Source organism: Sinocyclocheilus rhinocerous, unplaced genomic scaffold (genome assembly GCF_001515625.1).
Source record: "Sinocyclocheilus rhinocerous isolate Xijiao unplaced genomic scaffold, SAMN03320098_v1.1 scaffold605, whole genome shotgun sequence".
Lineage (NCBI taxonomy): Eukaryota > Metazoa > Chordata > Actinopteri > Cypriniformes > Cyprinidae > Sinocyclocheilus > Sinocyclocheilus rhinocerous.
In genome coordinates this window covers 987,091-1,003,357 of record NW_015661612.1, presented here as the reverse complement: position 1 = coordinate 1,003,357, position 16,267 = coordinate 987,091, and the positions used below count along the sequence as shown (strand labels likewise).

At 37.9% G+C, this 16,267-nt stretch overlaps 1 protein-coding gene across 1 annotated transcript in view; it reads left to right on the top strand.

Annotated features, from left to right (window-relative positions):
- LOC107726399 (syntaxin-binding protein 5-like) overlaps nucleotides 1-16,267 on the top strand; it is a 90,612-nt gene that overhangs the window by 60,753 nt on the left and 13,592 nt on the right. The window contains exons 8-18 of the mRNA XM_016535958.1: nucleotides 4,258-4,381; nucleotides 5,663-5,741; nucleotides 6,248-6,402; nucleotides 8,703-8,775; nucleotides 8,883-9,030; nucleotides 9,708-9,775; nucleotides 10,210-10,250; nucleotides 12,550-12,770; nucleotides 13,831-14,015; nucleotides 14,793-14,918; nucleotides 15,733-15,884. Coding sequence (XP_016391444.1) covers nucleotides 4,258-4,381; nucleotides 5,663-5,741; nucleotides 6,248-6,402; nucleotides 8,703-8,775; nucleotides 8,883-9,030; nucleotides 9,708-9,775; nucleotides 10,210-10,250; nucleotides 12,550-12,770; nucleotides 13,831-14,015; nucleotides 14,793-14,918; nucleotides 15,733-15,884 — 1,372 coding nt within the window. The remainder of the gene's footprint in view (nucleotides 1-4,257; nucleotides 4,382-5,662; nucleotides 5,742-6,247; nucleotides 6,403-8,702; nucleotides 8,776-8,882; nucleotides 9,031-9,707; nucleotides 9,776-10,209; nucleotides 10,251-12,549; nucleotides 12,771-13,830; nucleotides 14,016-14,792; nucleotides 14,919-15,732; nucleotides 15,885-16,267) is intronic.

The window sequence follows — 16,267 nt, the reverse complement described above, 5'->3', positions numbered from 1 at the left end:
CACACACACACACACACACACACACATATGCACATGTCAAACCCATCTCTTATTGTAACTCCCCCACTGGTGTGTTAGCATATACGTGTGTTGTGTGTGAGAGTGAGAGTTAATTTCTCAGAGGACAACTCATCTGTACCCTGATGAATGACTGTGCCTGGCTGGATGTCTGATTTATTCCTGCCTTCATTTAACTTGATTGATTAGTACAGCAGAGATAAATGTCCTACAATTCACTGCTCCGTAGGGGTAGCAAGGTGTCATTTTGGCTCAGCACAGAGTCACGCTCATACCATGAAACACCATTGTTCATCAGACCCCACATAGTCCTTTACTGTTTATAATTATGAAGGCGAGACCAGGGAAAGGCTCAGACAGGTTGATCAGACTGTCTTTAGTTATGCAGATGTTGCCTGGGAACCTTTTTATCTTTGAAGGGGTCACAGAAGTGCAATAGACAGCAGAATTAACACACACACACACACACACACACACATATGCACATGTCAAACCCATCTCTTATTGTAACTCCCCCACTGGTGTGTTAGCATATACGTGTGTTGTGTGTGAGAGTGAGAGTTAATTTCTCAGAGGACAACTCATCTGTACCCTGATGAATGACTGTGCCTGGCTGGATGTCTGATTTATTCCTGCCTTCATTTAACTTGATTGATTAGTACAGCAGAGATAAATGTCCTACAATTCACTGCTCCGTAGGGGTAGCAAGGTGTCATTTTGGCTCAGCACAGAGTCACGCTCATACCATGAAACACCATTGTTCATCAGACCCCACATAGTCCTTTACTGTTTATAATTATGAAGGCGAGACCAGGGAAAGGCTCAGACAGGTTGATCAGACTGTCTTTAGTTATGCAGATGTTGCCTGGGAACCTTTTTATCTTTGAAGGGGTCACAGAAGTGCAATAGACAGCAGAATTAACATCATATCAGATCATGGGAAGCTATTAGTGCTGAAGGGTTCACTGAGGTGCAGTGAGCAGCAGAATTAGCACTGAGGCGTTGAGGAGCTGTGTTGTTATAGATGGATGGAAATGCTGAATATAAGGATAAGGATAGCATCAGTGCAAGTAAAGGACGGAGATAAATGGACAGGCATTTTTTTGGTCTTTTTTTCTTGTGTAATAGAGATTTTAATAATATTGCTTTCTCCATCTTGCGTCCCCCTCTCCATCTTCTCTTTCATGTATTCATTTATATGTGCATTTTTTTTTTTCTTGCATCCTTGTTTTTATGTTTATAAGTGGTTGCTAGGGTGTTCTGGGAAGTTGCTAGGGTATTGTCCTGTCAATTGGCCCAAGTCAAATAAGACTAACCCCATGTGTCTATGATGATTTGGTGTTCTGAGAGGTTGCCAGGGTGTTGCTGTGTCGTTGCTGAGGTGTTCCAAGTGATTTTTGGTGCATTGCTATGTGGTTATAGGGCATTGCCTGTTGGCCCATGTCAGAAGATACCATTACCAACGCCATATGTCTGCGATGCTTTAGTGTTGTGAGAGGTTACCAGGGTGTTGCTATGCTGTTGCTAAGAGGTTCTGAGTGATTTTTGGTGCATCCTGTGTGGTTGCTAGGGTGGTCTATGTGGTTGGTCGCTTACTCACTGAAATAAAAACCAAAATCAAACAGCCCACTGGCAGTTTACTTTGATACTCAGGTGCTGTTGGAGGTTGCGATGCCATTGCTTTGTGATTGCTAGGGTATTGCTTATTGGCCCAAGTCAAAAGAGATATTCTGGTTTCTAGATATGGCTCAGGTTGCTGCCTCACTGTAAGTGTATGAGACTTTTTCCTGGCCATTTTATTGTCCATTACAAAAGTAATAGCCTAGTACACCTCTCCTCAACAAATCACACAATTTGAAGGGTACAAAATGGATTGTTCAAATCCCTTGCTGTAAATATAAGCAAAGTAATAGTGATGATTGCCTTAACAAGCTCTTGTTGTAATTAATGTATCACGGTTTTATATTGTATGTATACATATCTACAGTAGTAATTTTTGGAGAAGATGACCAGCTGACCTTGTTTCGGATGGCTTGATGTTCACTGCAGGAATGATGTGTTTTGTGTGTATGAGGGCAGTGGCAGCAATATTTTTGGACCAAAGAGGCGGGTTGTGGCTGTCTCTGCAGTAAAGCCAGCAGACCTCTTTAGCTCTAATTGGGCCTCTGTGTGTGTGCATGTGTCAGAGGTATGACAGTGTCACAGCTCCCTGTGTCTGTGGGTATCTCCAAGAGTGTGACAAAGAGAGAGAAACATATAGAGGATAGAGTAGAAGGGAGCTAGAGGTCATGGTATCTTTAAGGTCTTATTAATAAGGCAGACTTGCTTATCTATCAGCCCTTTCTCAAGCTGACACACACACACACACATGCATACAGTTATCCCACATGTCCTTGTCAATGTATGAGTATAATTAAAGCCAGAAGCTATGGAATACTAGTGTACTTCAAGGATATAACCAACAAGGTCTATATTATCTGGAGAAATCTATAATTTGCATTCATGAATTTTAACAATCAACCACTGAAAGACAGGGGTAGTAATTAAGGTCTATTCAAATGCATTGCTTTGTGGGATACAAAATTCCATGCCATACTGTGTTCCACATTTTGGCAAATGTACTAGCCCATCCAGGTAATCCATGCATTCAAAAAACTTCAGGTCATATACTATATTCTGCACAAATAGTAAATGTATGTAGCATGTACAGTAGTATGCAATTCTGAGTAGTTTGCTTTAAGCTTTATTGAATGTTAGTCGTCCAGCAAAAAATACATTTATGCTGAATCACTGTGCCCCAGCTATTTGCTCTGCAGTATAATCCTTCCTAGTCATAGTCAGGTGTTGTATATGTAGCTGTGCTTAAGCATATTTGTGTGTGTGGGTGTGTGCGCGTGTGTTCGTCGTCTGGCTCCTCCTCTCTGGATGCTCCTGTAATGATGTTGGCTCGGTTCATTGATTAGTTAGGTCTGCTGAGGTTCGTCCCCACTGTCTGCCGGAGACAGAGATAGAGCCGCCATCATTATTCTAAACAAGAGGAGACTGCGCTTAATTAGAAAATAATGAGAACTCTCTTTCAGCCTTCTTTGTGCATTCACTCGCTCCCTTTTTTCTCAATACATAAGTCTCAAGCTGTGCATTCTCTCTCTTTCTCTTCCACTTGATTCAGATCTGTTCCATTCATTGTGCTATATTGGCCTGACTGTTTCCCCATAGTATTGCCAAAGCCTTCAGTCAATACAATAATAGTACAAAACAAAGCTATATAAAGAAACAAAGCTACTGATGTGCAACTAATGAATCATATTTTTCAATACATGTTCTTGTCAATGAATCCTGAAATGTTTAAAATGTCAACAAAAAAAAATTTCCCACAAGAGCAGCACAACTGTTTTCAACATTGATAATAATATCTTTTTGTTTTATTTTTTTAGCACCAAATTTCTGACCAAATTTCGGAAGGATTATGTGACACTTAGGACTGGAGTAATGGCTGCTAAAAATTCAGCTTTGCCATCACAGTAATAAATTACATTTAAAAAATAGTTGTTTTAAATTTTAGTAATATTTCACAATATTACTGTTTTTACTGTATTTATGATAAAAAAAGCAGCCTTGACTTTTTTTTTTCAAAAACATTATAAAAACACTACAGCTAAGCTACAGACTATTCTATATAGAGAAGCACTCGTTCTGGTTCTAAATAGCTTGCAGAAAATACCAGTCACATGACTTGATTCCAGAAATATTGCAAAGGGAAATTGTGGAGTTTATCTCTGTCCTGCTAAAATAGCTTAGCAACATGATTTTAAAACCAGCTACTTTGGGGTTTGGGTACAGTTCTGTGTAAAACTAAATAACACTTGGATGTAAATGTGACACCATTCCTCATGTTTTCTTGATAGAGCCGCAACAGAAATGCTGATGGTCTAAAAAGCAGGCTGCAGGCCTCATGTTGCTGAAGCCACAGATGCAGAATGTGTGTAACAGGCCTACTAGCTTCACTATTTGTAGCGATTGTATTGCTCAACTCCAGAAAGACAGTCTTTCTTTATATCACTTATCCCAGCATGCCTCTTGTTTCAACCTGGGTAGGCACAACTTACACCCCCGGGTCATGTTCTTGGCCATTACGTGTGTGAGGAATTCTATTAAGAAATCTCCCATTGAGTTGCCTGTCCCCATGCAAGCATTACTAACTTTTATGTCCTGCTCTTTTTCTGTCATTCTCACTCACAGGCGATCCATTCTGTGGCTTGGCACCACGAGGGGAAGCAGTTTATCTGTAGTCACTCAGACGGCACACTGACCATATGGAATATAAAGTCCCCAGCCAAGCCCGTACAGACAATCACGCCACATGGTTAGTGATCTTTCTCTCTTTCTGGCTCAAACACACAAACTAATTTTCTTCAAATGTTTTTTTTGTCAGGATTAATATTGCAAAATTAATCGCTCTTATGTCTATTTCACAAGGTTGTATCACACCTCTCTCAAAGACTTGTTAATTCAGGATTGTAATTTTTTCACAAAGAAGCTTAAAACAATCACCTCCCCTTCCCTGATTTCCATTTCAAGCGAAGCTTTAATTTTCATTTTCATTTTGTTCCTCCATGGAAACGCTTGTGTTGTGATCTTTAGTGATGAGTGAGGTGAGGTCATGCTCTTCCTTTTGGTGCAGTCCTGCTCTATTGAAGATACTCCACTACATACAAGAACCCCTTTCAGCCTCACCCTGCCTCCATGAGAGGAGAAAATCAGACAGTCAGATTTAGAAAGAAACAAAACTAATTAGGAAAAGCAATAACATATTGAGACATATATATAAAGACATTTTAATATATAAAGACATTAGTAGGCCCTAGTTAGGGAGGATTTAGCCCTGCTGTCTTTTATCTTAGCCACACTAAAAATCTGAGACTAATCTGCTCCATTTTTCTCTCAAGCAGATGCAGATTTTCTTATTTTAATTTAAATGTATATTTAAATATATGAATAACAGCACAATTCTTTAAGTTCATTTATAAATTATTTTAAATGCATTATTTGAACTATTTCTACATAAGGCAAGAAATATTCTTCTGAGCCCAACTAAAGACCCAAATTCTAGAATCAAGATTTTTTTGTGATGTTTACATTTTTAGGATTGTCATTCAACAAACTGCTTAGGAGGAGAAGAAAATTACATAAATCAATTTGTTTCATAGTGAACATTTCTTTTTGTTATGAAAGTATTTGCGTAGTTCTTCTGTGACACGCTTCCTGTCTGTGGGAGATGGAGGCTCTTTTCCAAATTCCACCCTCAGCCTGTGTGTCCTTCCTTCATGTCTACTTTTTTGTGACATAATGCTTGATAGACAGTTGGCTGTAAAGTCTCCTCCTAAAATGCTAAATGACAATTTCAGTTTTTTACATTTTGAAAATTTACTGGAAGTTTTGTGGCTTCACTTAATTGAATATGAAGTCCCCTGTTCGGTAATACACCCCTAAAATGAACAGTGTTTCACATCTAAGAAAACAAAAGTCTTTTGGCAATACTAAAAAAAAAAAAAAAAACAGACTTCGATAACTTCCTGTTTCAGTCAGAAATACATGAAGAAAAGGAGGTTAGGAAACTCTCTGAATGAGTCCGATTCTGTTTCAGGAAAGCAGCCTAAAGATGGAAAAAAGCCAGAGCCTTGCAAACCCATTCTTAAAGTAGAGTACAAGACCACGAGAGCAGGGTAAGTACACACCTGCAGCAATACATATTTACTTTTCTTGCTGCAAAAACAATCTTAAACCATCATGAATGGTGGTCCAGGCTGGTTTTTGCTGGTTTGTGCTGGTCAAGCTGGTAAACCAGCATAGCCATAGTGTTCATAAGTTAAACCTTTCTAGCGAACTATCTTTTAGATGTTTTTAAATAAATGTGGAGTCCAAAAGTCTGAGACCACATTGAAATATGGGATTAAAAATTAATTTTAAGCTCAAAAAGTTACAATGTAAAATAAATAACAAGTACTTAAGATTCTGCATGATTTCTAGATCACAACCAAATAAACAAACTTGTGGAGTTCCTGCAGCTCAAGTGCTTCTTTTGTTAAAGGAAAAGGCATTCTAAAAGACATTCAGTTCAGCTTCTTCTTACTCGGATTGTAATGCGGATAATATAATTTAAGAAAAATACAAGCACAAACTTTCCGACTTTTGAAGCTCACTGCACTGTATATGTTTGTGTTCTGAACAGGGATCCATTTATGATCTTCTCTGGTGGTTTGTCGTATGATACTGTTGGTCGACGTCCATGCTTGACAGTAATGCATGGAAAGAGCACGGCAGTATTGGAGATGGATTATTCCATTGTAGATTTCCTCACCCTGTGTGAAACGCCATATCCTAATGGTACGTGGGTCGATTTACTCATTAACAGCACCTGCTCTGTCCAGTATTGTTGCAATACGTACTCAGTCTTTTTATCTCATGCCACTTCCACTCTTTTCTTTTTTTGCTGACATTTGAACCTTTGTATTGTTGGGTTGTTCTATTCTTTCATGTTCTTTGTAGATGAGCTTGAGCTCTCCCAGTGGAACTGCTGCCTAGTAATTACATTTTACATCTCTTTTTTAAAGCTCCCTCTATTCATAACTTCCAGTTCTGTGACTGCATTCGTTTATTATTGCCGTACCCATTTGAATAATTGATCACTTGGGTGGCTATTTATGAATAGTAAGTGTTTTCTTTTCTCTCTGCAGGCAGCTGTAGCAAAGGCTGATAGGACTTTAGTTTGTTAATAGTCTGTCAATAGTTTGCTGGCGTGAAAAATAAAACATTAAATGTACTTATTACATGGCTCTTTGAAATACTTGATTCCGATTGGCCAGTCTCTGATTCCCTAAATTTTCTGTTGAACTAAATTTCAGTATCGCTCTTGAGCATTACTTATATAAAGATGAAAGAGAGGAAAACATGATACTTTTGAGCTAAATGCACTATTGTTCAAGAATTTTTTGGGTCATTTTTTTTTGTCTTTTTTGAAAGAAATGAATACATTTATTTAAGAAGTTTGCATAACATTTAAAATAAAAAAGTGACAGTAAGCACACTGATAATGTTATAATTCAAATAAATGCTGTTCTTTTAAACTTGTTTTCTGTTATGGACTTTTTTTCTTAATGAAAAGCTAAGTAAGATAAAATAATTTAAATTCAAATCAATATTTCATGTCCATGTACTTATTTTGTTAGTCGCCATGATTTGGATTGGGGTTTGTTATGACGTAAAGACAGCTGACTGTACTTTATCCCTTACATAACAGCCTGATCATATCACTTCTGTAGTTTGTGCATGGTGCTGGTTTAAAAAACAATAATTTTTCTTGTGATTCACCTTACTTTTACAGAAATAAAGATAATCATGCAATTGTTCTTGCCTAAACACAGCGTCTGTGTTCATATATCTGTGTTAAAGTCTTAACCATTTTGTTTAGAGTTTGTATAAATCCAAACTGAGAAGCAGTGAAGAATGCGGGAGGAATGGGAACAGTGTTTGCACTGCTGCTTGCATAACAGTGCCTGGCTCTTTACGTTGATTAAGCTATATTTGAAATGAGACGTCTTTGGTTCTGACTTATTATTGAGACATTTGTGAGGTTCAAACTTATGCAGTGACGTCTCCAGTCATAACTTCAATGGAATAAATATAATCCACACTTTATTATAAGTGTGGGTGTCAAAACAGGTGAACAGGTGAAATTTACTCCAGGCTTCAGTGTCACATGATCCTTCAGAAATCAGTCTAGTATGCTGATTTGGTGCTAAAGAAACATTTCTTATTATTATCAATGTTGAAAACTGTTGCATGCAACTTTTGCTGCTTAATCAGGGCTGTACAGTGCGACATATATGTCGCACGTGCCACGAAAAAACTGGTCTGTGCGATGAATAAATTTACCACTGTAGCACGCGTGCGATACAGTTTTGCATGTTCATAACACAGCTGCTTAATAGTGTGAAGTGATTTCGTTGTGCTTGTTTGTGTGTGTGAGATTGATTATACTTGGTAGTTAGGGGTGTGCAATAATGACAAAGATTTTTATCTTTGCTCACTTTGCCTAAATGTCTGCCATTGTTTTTTATTTTATATTTTGTTAAGGTGTAAGAGGTGTTATGTTTCTGCACTCTTCCATTTTTAGCAAATTAAGAAAACTTTGTCTAAAAACAATTTTTTGTATTTTTTGTGCTCTGTATGGAACATCAATGCCTGTTTAAGTGATGAACTCCATTACTTGTGTTTGTTTTCAGACATGATAACAGACGTTTTATACTTGTGCTACAACATTTTGGCCTGTGCTACAAAACTTTCAACCTCTGTAGCACCAGTGCTATGTGAAAAAAAAGTTAACGTACAGCCCTGTTAATATTTCTGAGGAAACTGTGGTACTTTTTTTTTAGGATTCTTTGATAAATAGAAAATTCAAAAGAACAGCATTTATTTGAAATAGAAATCTTTTGTAACATAAATGTCTTATCTGTCACTTTTGATCAATTTAATGTCCCTTTGCTAAATAAAAGTATTAATTTCTTAAAAAAACAACAACATCTAAATAACTAGTGGTAAACGGTATTTGTAAAAATATGTGTATATGTACAAATATGTAGCAATTTATTCATGATTTTACCCATCCTGTTTTCATTTCTCTGCAGATTTTCAGGAACCATATGCTGTAGTGGTCCTCCTCGAAAAGGATTTAGTTGTTATTGACCTTGCACAAAATGGGTATGTATCACCCACAGCATTTGCGTCATATTTGTGACTAACATGTTTGACACTATCACAATTTTCCACAACAGTGTCAGATTTTTTTGACCTGTGGTGTTTTTCAGTTACCCTATCTTTGAAAATCCTTATCCCATGATGATTCATGAGTCTCCTGTGACGTGTTGTGAGTACTTAGCCGATTGTCCTGTGGACCTCATACCTGCACTTTACTCTGTCGGGTCTCGCCAGAAACGACAGGGCTACAGCAAAAAGGTACAACAGCATGCACACACTCATTTAAAGGTGCTAATCGGTTAATGGTGTCTTTTAAGCTAAAACGTCCTGCCTACACACACACACCCCTTGGCTTTTGAGTGAGTAGATTGCAGTCCCTGGTGAATCACCCCGTTGCCCTATGCCTGCGTGACATCAGGCCCCCATTGTGCAGCACATTGTGTCCTCAGACTGTGTGGGTCAGAGTCACAGACAGGGGTATTTATGGGTATGAAAGAAAGCATGACCTCTCAGCCAAGACTGGAGTGCGGTGTGTTAGTTGTGGGTCTGTCTCCCACAGGGAGCAGGTTAACTCAGACGGCCCACTTTGAATCACAGCACTTCTGAATACCTTTGAATAAACTGCTTCAGCTTCCATGCCTCGTGAGGAAATGCTTTCCTGTAGAGCCTCGCCAGCCATTTAATAAAGGTTCCACCCACATTGCAGAAATGTTTTGTGTCTGCCAGTGCCAGCCACAGTCATTATATTAAGAATATGCTTACTAAAACTTACAAATTGGCCGATTTCGTTTTATGAAGTTTCCCAGGAATGCTCACACGCTTTAGGGCAATATCTACTAAATTTCCTCTATTCTCATATGTCAAGAAATGTCGGATTTATGCAGTTAGCTTTCGTGGATTTAAGTGCTTTTCTGTGGTTCTGTTGTTCATCACAGGAATGGCCTATCAGTGGCGGAAACTGGGGCCTGGGCACACAAAGCTACCCTGAAATAATAATAACTGGGTAAGAATGTGTGTGTGTATGCTCTGTTCTCTCTCTTTTGCCATTTGTAGTTCTGCTGAAATGGCAAAAATGGGGAAAAAGACTTAAATGGAGTAAAATAAGAAGGCAGGGTATAAGAAGAGGGAGGAGGAGTGCAGAAGAGAGGGTAATGAGCAGGACAAGATGGTAGCGAAAGGGAAGTATGACAAAAAAGTAAGCATTTTCTGATGTACAGCCCATGGGATGACAGAACCTTTTTTTGCTTTTTTAGTGGGTTTGACAGCAGTGGGAAGAGCACTCTCTTGACTAGCTTTTATCTGACATTGCACCTTAGCTTACCTCAGTGGTTTGTTTGAATACATGTGGTAATGGGAAAGTGCCAGTGAGTTTATGTGGGTTTGTGTACGAAAATGTATGAGACAGTTGAAATAAAAGATTCTCTGCTCTTCTTGCAGGCATGCAGATGGTTCAGTGAAGTTCTGGGATGCATCAGCAAGTGAGTACCGAGCCTTTCTGACTTCATATTCACCCCATTTACCACTTGTGTGCAGCATTATAGTTCCATTTACCACAATGTGTGCGGTATAATTGTTTTTCAAAGCTCATAAACTTCAAACACATTTGCATTTCATATTGAATTTGGCAGACACATTTGTCTAAAAACAAAAGTTTTATATCAGATTTGTGCTATCCTATGACATAAACCCATGACCTTGGTATTGCTAGCGACATGCGCTGCTATTTTGGCTACAGCAAAGACTGTAGACCAAGATGGTTCAATCATATTACTGTGAATATATTACTGTGAATATAGTGGAATTAGTCAGGAGGAGCCAATTGCCAACTGGTGAAGTCATCACATCACCAATTGGCAAAACTGTATCTCTAGTTCCTATAGAAAGAATCAGTTTCCTGAGATGCGTTAAGACTGCACATGGAGCATATAAGAGTTGGTCTTGCATGCCCGAAATAGATGCCCAGAGGCGTTGCAAATGTGGCCGCCAAGTGAACTGATTTTCTTTGAAAGGGACTTTGGCTACAGTTACGATCACATTCGACTAACAGTTAAATATCTAATTAAAAACTGGATTCTGCTGACCACTGTTGGAGTATAACTTGACTTCATTTACCTTAACAATAAGGTAATTTTCCATGATTTATGACCCAACTGGAGACTGACCGTATAATGTCACACACAAAAAACTCCAGAGATCCCACAGGCTTTGTCTAACCTTGTGCACCGCTGAGAGAGACCAGTGTGGTGAGAGTGTTACCTGTACATGTCATTTCACCTTGTTTAAACTGTGAGCTTGACAGACTACAGTTTCCACTGTTCCTGTACCTCCCGTAGGTGCTAAAGGACCTATCGTAATATTAAAAATACCACAAAGGTTGCAAACCCCTCACACAAGCACTTGTTTAACATTCAAATGGCTTTTCCTAATGGTAGGAAATCATTTAAAACCAAAGTGGCCCTCATTTTGTCCACCAATGAAATATAAAGCTAATTAGACTGGACTTTTTAATCCTGCTAAGACACAGTGGCTAATCTTATGCCATTTAATATTTTTTTGCTTTGGCTGAACTGAACAATTGGAGTCAGTGGATTAGAGGCCCTCAAAAATTGGACAAAACACATTTATGCATATGACGGCATTAAAACATTTCCCATCATTCTTTTAATCCTCTAAAGCATTAACTGTACAAATCTAGAAGTTATATGACTTAGTTCTTTAGAATACTATAGATTATGAATTGTTTATTCACAGCATTTTGTGGTCTAATAACTGCTAAACTGGTCATTGTCCAAAGCAACCTATTTCCTATAAAATTGTGGTAGATTAAAGGGTTAGTTCACCCAAAAATGAAAATGAGCTTGTGTTTTACTTACCCTCGAAGCATCCTAGGTGTATATGACTTTCTTCTTTCAGACGAATCCAGTCGGAGTTATATTAAAAATTGTCCTGGCTATTCCAAGCTCTATCATTGCAGTCAGCGGGTGTTGCAGTTGAACAGTCCACAAGTCGTCAAATAAAGCTCACGCATTCATAATAAAACGTGCCGCAGATGGCTCCAAGGGATGAATAAAGGCCCCCTGTAGCGAATCCATGAGTGAGAGAAAAGTGTTTATTACGTTTGAAATATGGATATTTTTCTTACAAAAACTTATGGAATCGCTACAGGTGGCCTTTATTCATCCCTCGGAGCCGTCTGCGGCACGTTTTATTATGAATGCGTGAGCTTAATTTGACGACTTGTGGACTGTTCAACTGCAACACCCGCTGACTGCAATGATAGAGCTTGGAATTTTCATTTTTGGGTGAACTAACCCTTTAATGTCTAAAATAATTTCAGTTAAAATTAGTTTGTGTCCATTCATTCATTTGAGAAGTAGCTGTGTAATAAAACAGATAATGTACAGTCAGCTGGTAAAATGCAAAATGTACATGCAAAATAAACCTCTTCAAATTAATACAACATATGGATGCATCAATATTAAAATTCTGTCCGATACCATCCATTAATTATTTTCTTGTTATGGCTGATCAACAATAAATTGCCAATATTAAATGTAGTGCTATTTTGATTAAATAAATCAAAAATAAAACAAATCCATTTTAAATGTGAATTTAAACATCACAACATTATAATGTACTGTATGAAAAATGGATATTTATTTTGAGATTTGTATAAGATTACATTTTAACAATGTTTTTTTTTTTTTTTTCAATTTAACCGTTCTTAATGTATTATCTCTTCCTTTTTCCTTTGAATCCCATTTGCCATGTGTTCAGTAATGCTCCAGGTGCTGTACAAGCTGAAGACAGCTAAGGTGTTTGAGAAGGCACGCTGTAAGGAGGAGAAACCCAGCACAGAAATTGTGGATGAGGACCCGTTTGCCATTCAGTTGATGTCTTGGTGTCCCGAGAGCCGCATGCTTTGTGTGGCTGGTGTCTCTGCCCATGTCATCATATACAGGTTCAGCAAACAGGAAATCACCACAGAAGTTGTGCAGGTAAAACTATGTTGTTTATACAATTTTTTTAAAATTTATTTATCTTTTAATGTAAGAATTATTTTGCAAGAAATATGTAAGAATTTTTTTTTTTTTTAATTGACCTAAAAACTTTGTTTTCTGAAGTGGAATGAGTAATGCTGCTCTCACAGACACTCTGTCTCTCTCTTATTCCCCGTCTCAAGTTATTTTAGTTTCCTGACAACTGCCATGACTCATAACGTTAAAAATATTATAAAATCTGTTCATTAAATGGATGTTGTTCAGCAACTTGAATGTGTTTGTGCATTTGTACGTGTATGTGCTGTCTACAGAGCCAACTAAGGATATCCGAGGAACAGTTGTTTCTCAGATGCTTAACTAAATCCCTAAGCCTTTCAAAGCCGTTTTAATTAATGTTCACCACATCTAGCTGTATATTGAGCTTGAATAATTAATACTGCATTCATTTTGCCCTCTCACTGTGTTTTTTTTTGCAAGCTGTACATTTGCATATTGATGCTTCCGGGACCCATAAATAAATGAGTTCTTATGGTAATGCTATTAGAAAATATATCTGTGAATAATTTGAATTTACATATGATTTATTGTGGGAAAATATATAATGTGGTAGACTGAAGCAATTAAGCAATAGTGCTTTATTAATGCTTAATCAACTTATTTACATATTAATACATGACTCATATAACCAGGATAATAATGAATCAAATGTTTGAATACAGTCCAATTGGGGACAGAACAAATCTGATTGGTTAACAGAGGCGCATGCTCAGTGCAAATGTGGGATAAACCATTAGTGTTACCATCATCTGCTGACAGAACGTTCACACTTCTGTATAATGAGGGCAAATTAAACCTTTTAACACCTTTAGTCCAGTGACTCTCACACACATGGAAACACTCACTTGGAAAAGACACGCACACCAATTAGCGTGGCTCATGTTCAGAATAGAGACACCGATGGGGATCAATTAACTAAGTGCGTTTAGCTGATTCATACACATCTGTTCTCAAGCACAATTGTTTCAATTACATGTGTACATATGTGTGTGTTTTACAGTTACTGGAGGTCAGGTTACAGTATGAGCTGAATGATCTGGAGTCTCCAGAAGGGGGAGGAGATCAGACACCAGCTCCTCCCACGCCAAGCACCTCCCCTAGTCCACAAACCGCCGCTCCACAGACATACACCTCCACTAGCAGCAACTCATCAGATGGGATCCGAGACAACATACCCTGCCTCAAGTAATTCTGCTTTGCAAGTTATATTTCAATACACATAACGGGGGATCCAAAAGTCTGAGACTATTTGTGTACAGTAAATGCCTTTATTTTACTTTTTTTTTAATGCAATTATATTATTAACAGAACATTTTGATTACTAAATTAAAAAAAAATATATATATATTTTTTAGTATTTTTTGCATTTGGTATGTTGCATTTGCTTTAATGACATCAGCGCTCAATTTGTATGAACTCCACAAATTTGTGATGACCAGATGCCAAAGAGCATCTTGTGTTTCACTGTATTGGAAACATCTGACTGTCTGTACAGAGTTCACATGATCAGCTTATTTGATTTGTGAGAAACCATCAGACAGAATGCACCAAATATAAGTGTCAAGTTAAAAATAGTTCAACTTTTACAAACACATTTCAGGACTTGTGTGTTCTGTTCCATTCAGCTGCGCTCTGTCTGGCTGTTTCCAAAGAAAGCATTGAGGAATGTAGTTGCCGCAGACAGAAAGTTAGTTTGTGCGGTATTGATGCAAATTGTTGTCTGACAAATCAGACAGCAAAGCTGCACCATGAGGCCCCTTTTTGGCACATTACTGGATTTTGCTTGTTTGAAGTATAAAAAATAAAACCATTTTTATGATTAATCATGAATGTCACTTTCAAGTGCTTGGGTACCCATGCCCATCCCCAGTATGTAATATATCACACTATACAGTAAATGTTATACAGTTTTTGGCAGAGACTGTGTATAACCCATGTCTCCTCTCTCTGTCATTCCCTCAGGGTGCGCAGCAGTCCTCTGAAGCAGTCTCCAGGGTATCAGGTGGAGCTGGTGGTACAGCTGGTGTGGGTCAGTGGAGAGCCGCCCCAGCAGATCAGCAGCTTGGCCATCAACTCCTGCTATGGCTTGTGAGTTACCTGAAGTTTTGCATTGTTGTCAGGTGGTTCAGCAAATAAATCAAATGCTGCAGACTGTGTCAGAAATGTTTATGAAAGGGCAATATTTGCTCCGTTCTTATATTTGTATTAAAATATTTACATATATTCAAATATTCACAGGATTTTCAGTGAATAACAACATCAATGTTGGTTTGTTCCTCACAAAATTACCATAAGCCTTCATAAAACTTATACACAATCCTTCAAAGTTTGGGGTCTGTAAGATTTTGTAATATGTTTGAAAGAAATCTCTTATGCTCACCAAGGGTGCATTTATTTGATCAAAAATACAGTTAAACAGTAATATTGTGAAATACTATTACAATTAAAAATACCTTTTTTTTTCAAATAAAATTAATTTCTGTGATGTTGTTACTCCAGTCTTCAGTGTCACGTGATTCTTTAGAAATCATTCTAATATGCTGATTTGGCACTCAAGTAAAAAAAAAATCTTATTATTAAAGTTACATTGTGTTTTTGTGGAAACCATTTTTTTCAGGATTCACTTTGATGAATAGAATTCAAAATAAAAAGTAAAATAGAATAAAGTGGATAGAATAAAATATTTTTACTGCCACTTTTGATCATTTTAATGTATCCTTACTGAATAAAAGTATTTGTTTCTTTCAAATAAAATCTTACTGACACCAAACTTTTGAACATTAGTGTGTATAAATTATATTAATTTTATTAAATAATCACTAAACCAGCATAAACCAAAGAATATCCTTCTAATTTGATGACAAAAGCACTTGCTGTCTTTTATGTTTTATGTGTGTCATAGGGTGGTGTTTGGCAATAGCAATGGTCTGGCAGTAGTGGATTACTTACAGAAGACTGTTCTGTTGAATCTGGGAACTGTGGAATTGTACAGCTCTAATGACACATATCAGAGACAACTGCGATCTCCCCGCAAGAGCCGACAGCCTTCTGGAGGTCTGATATGCATACAGACATGGTTTTCATCTATAATAGACAGAGCACATATATATGAACACAGTGAGCCTTTTAACAGCATACCATTGGCAGGAAATGCAGCAGTGCAGGGAGGGGATACAGCAGTGTGACCCCTGCTGGTGAATGGCACAATTGCAGCTAAACACATGGTAGTAGGAAAGAGATGATTAGAGCCCTGCACGGGCCTCAAGTTTAGGCCCTAGCCCGGCCCTGGCCCGAGACGCTCAGGCCCTAGCCCGGACCGTGTCCGACAGCTTATCAGAATTACCGGCCCGAGCCCGACCCGAGCCCGTCTTTTTTTCCTCTTCTCCCAAAACAGCTTATACTACTGTTTCAGCTATTAAAATAGTTCAGTTTTGTAT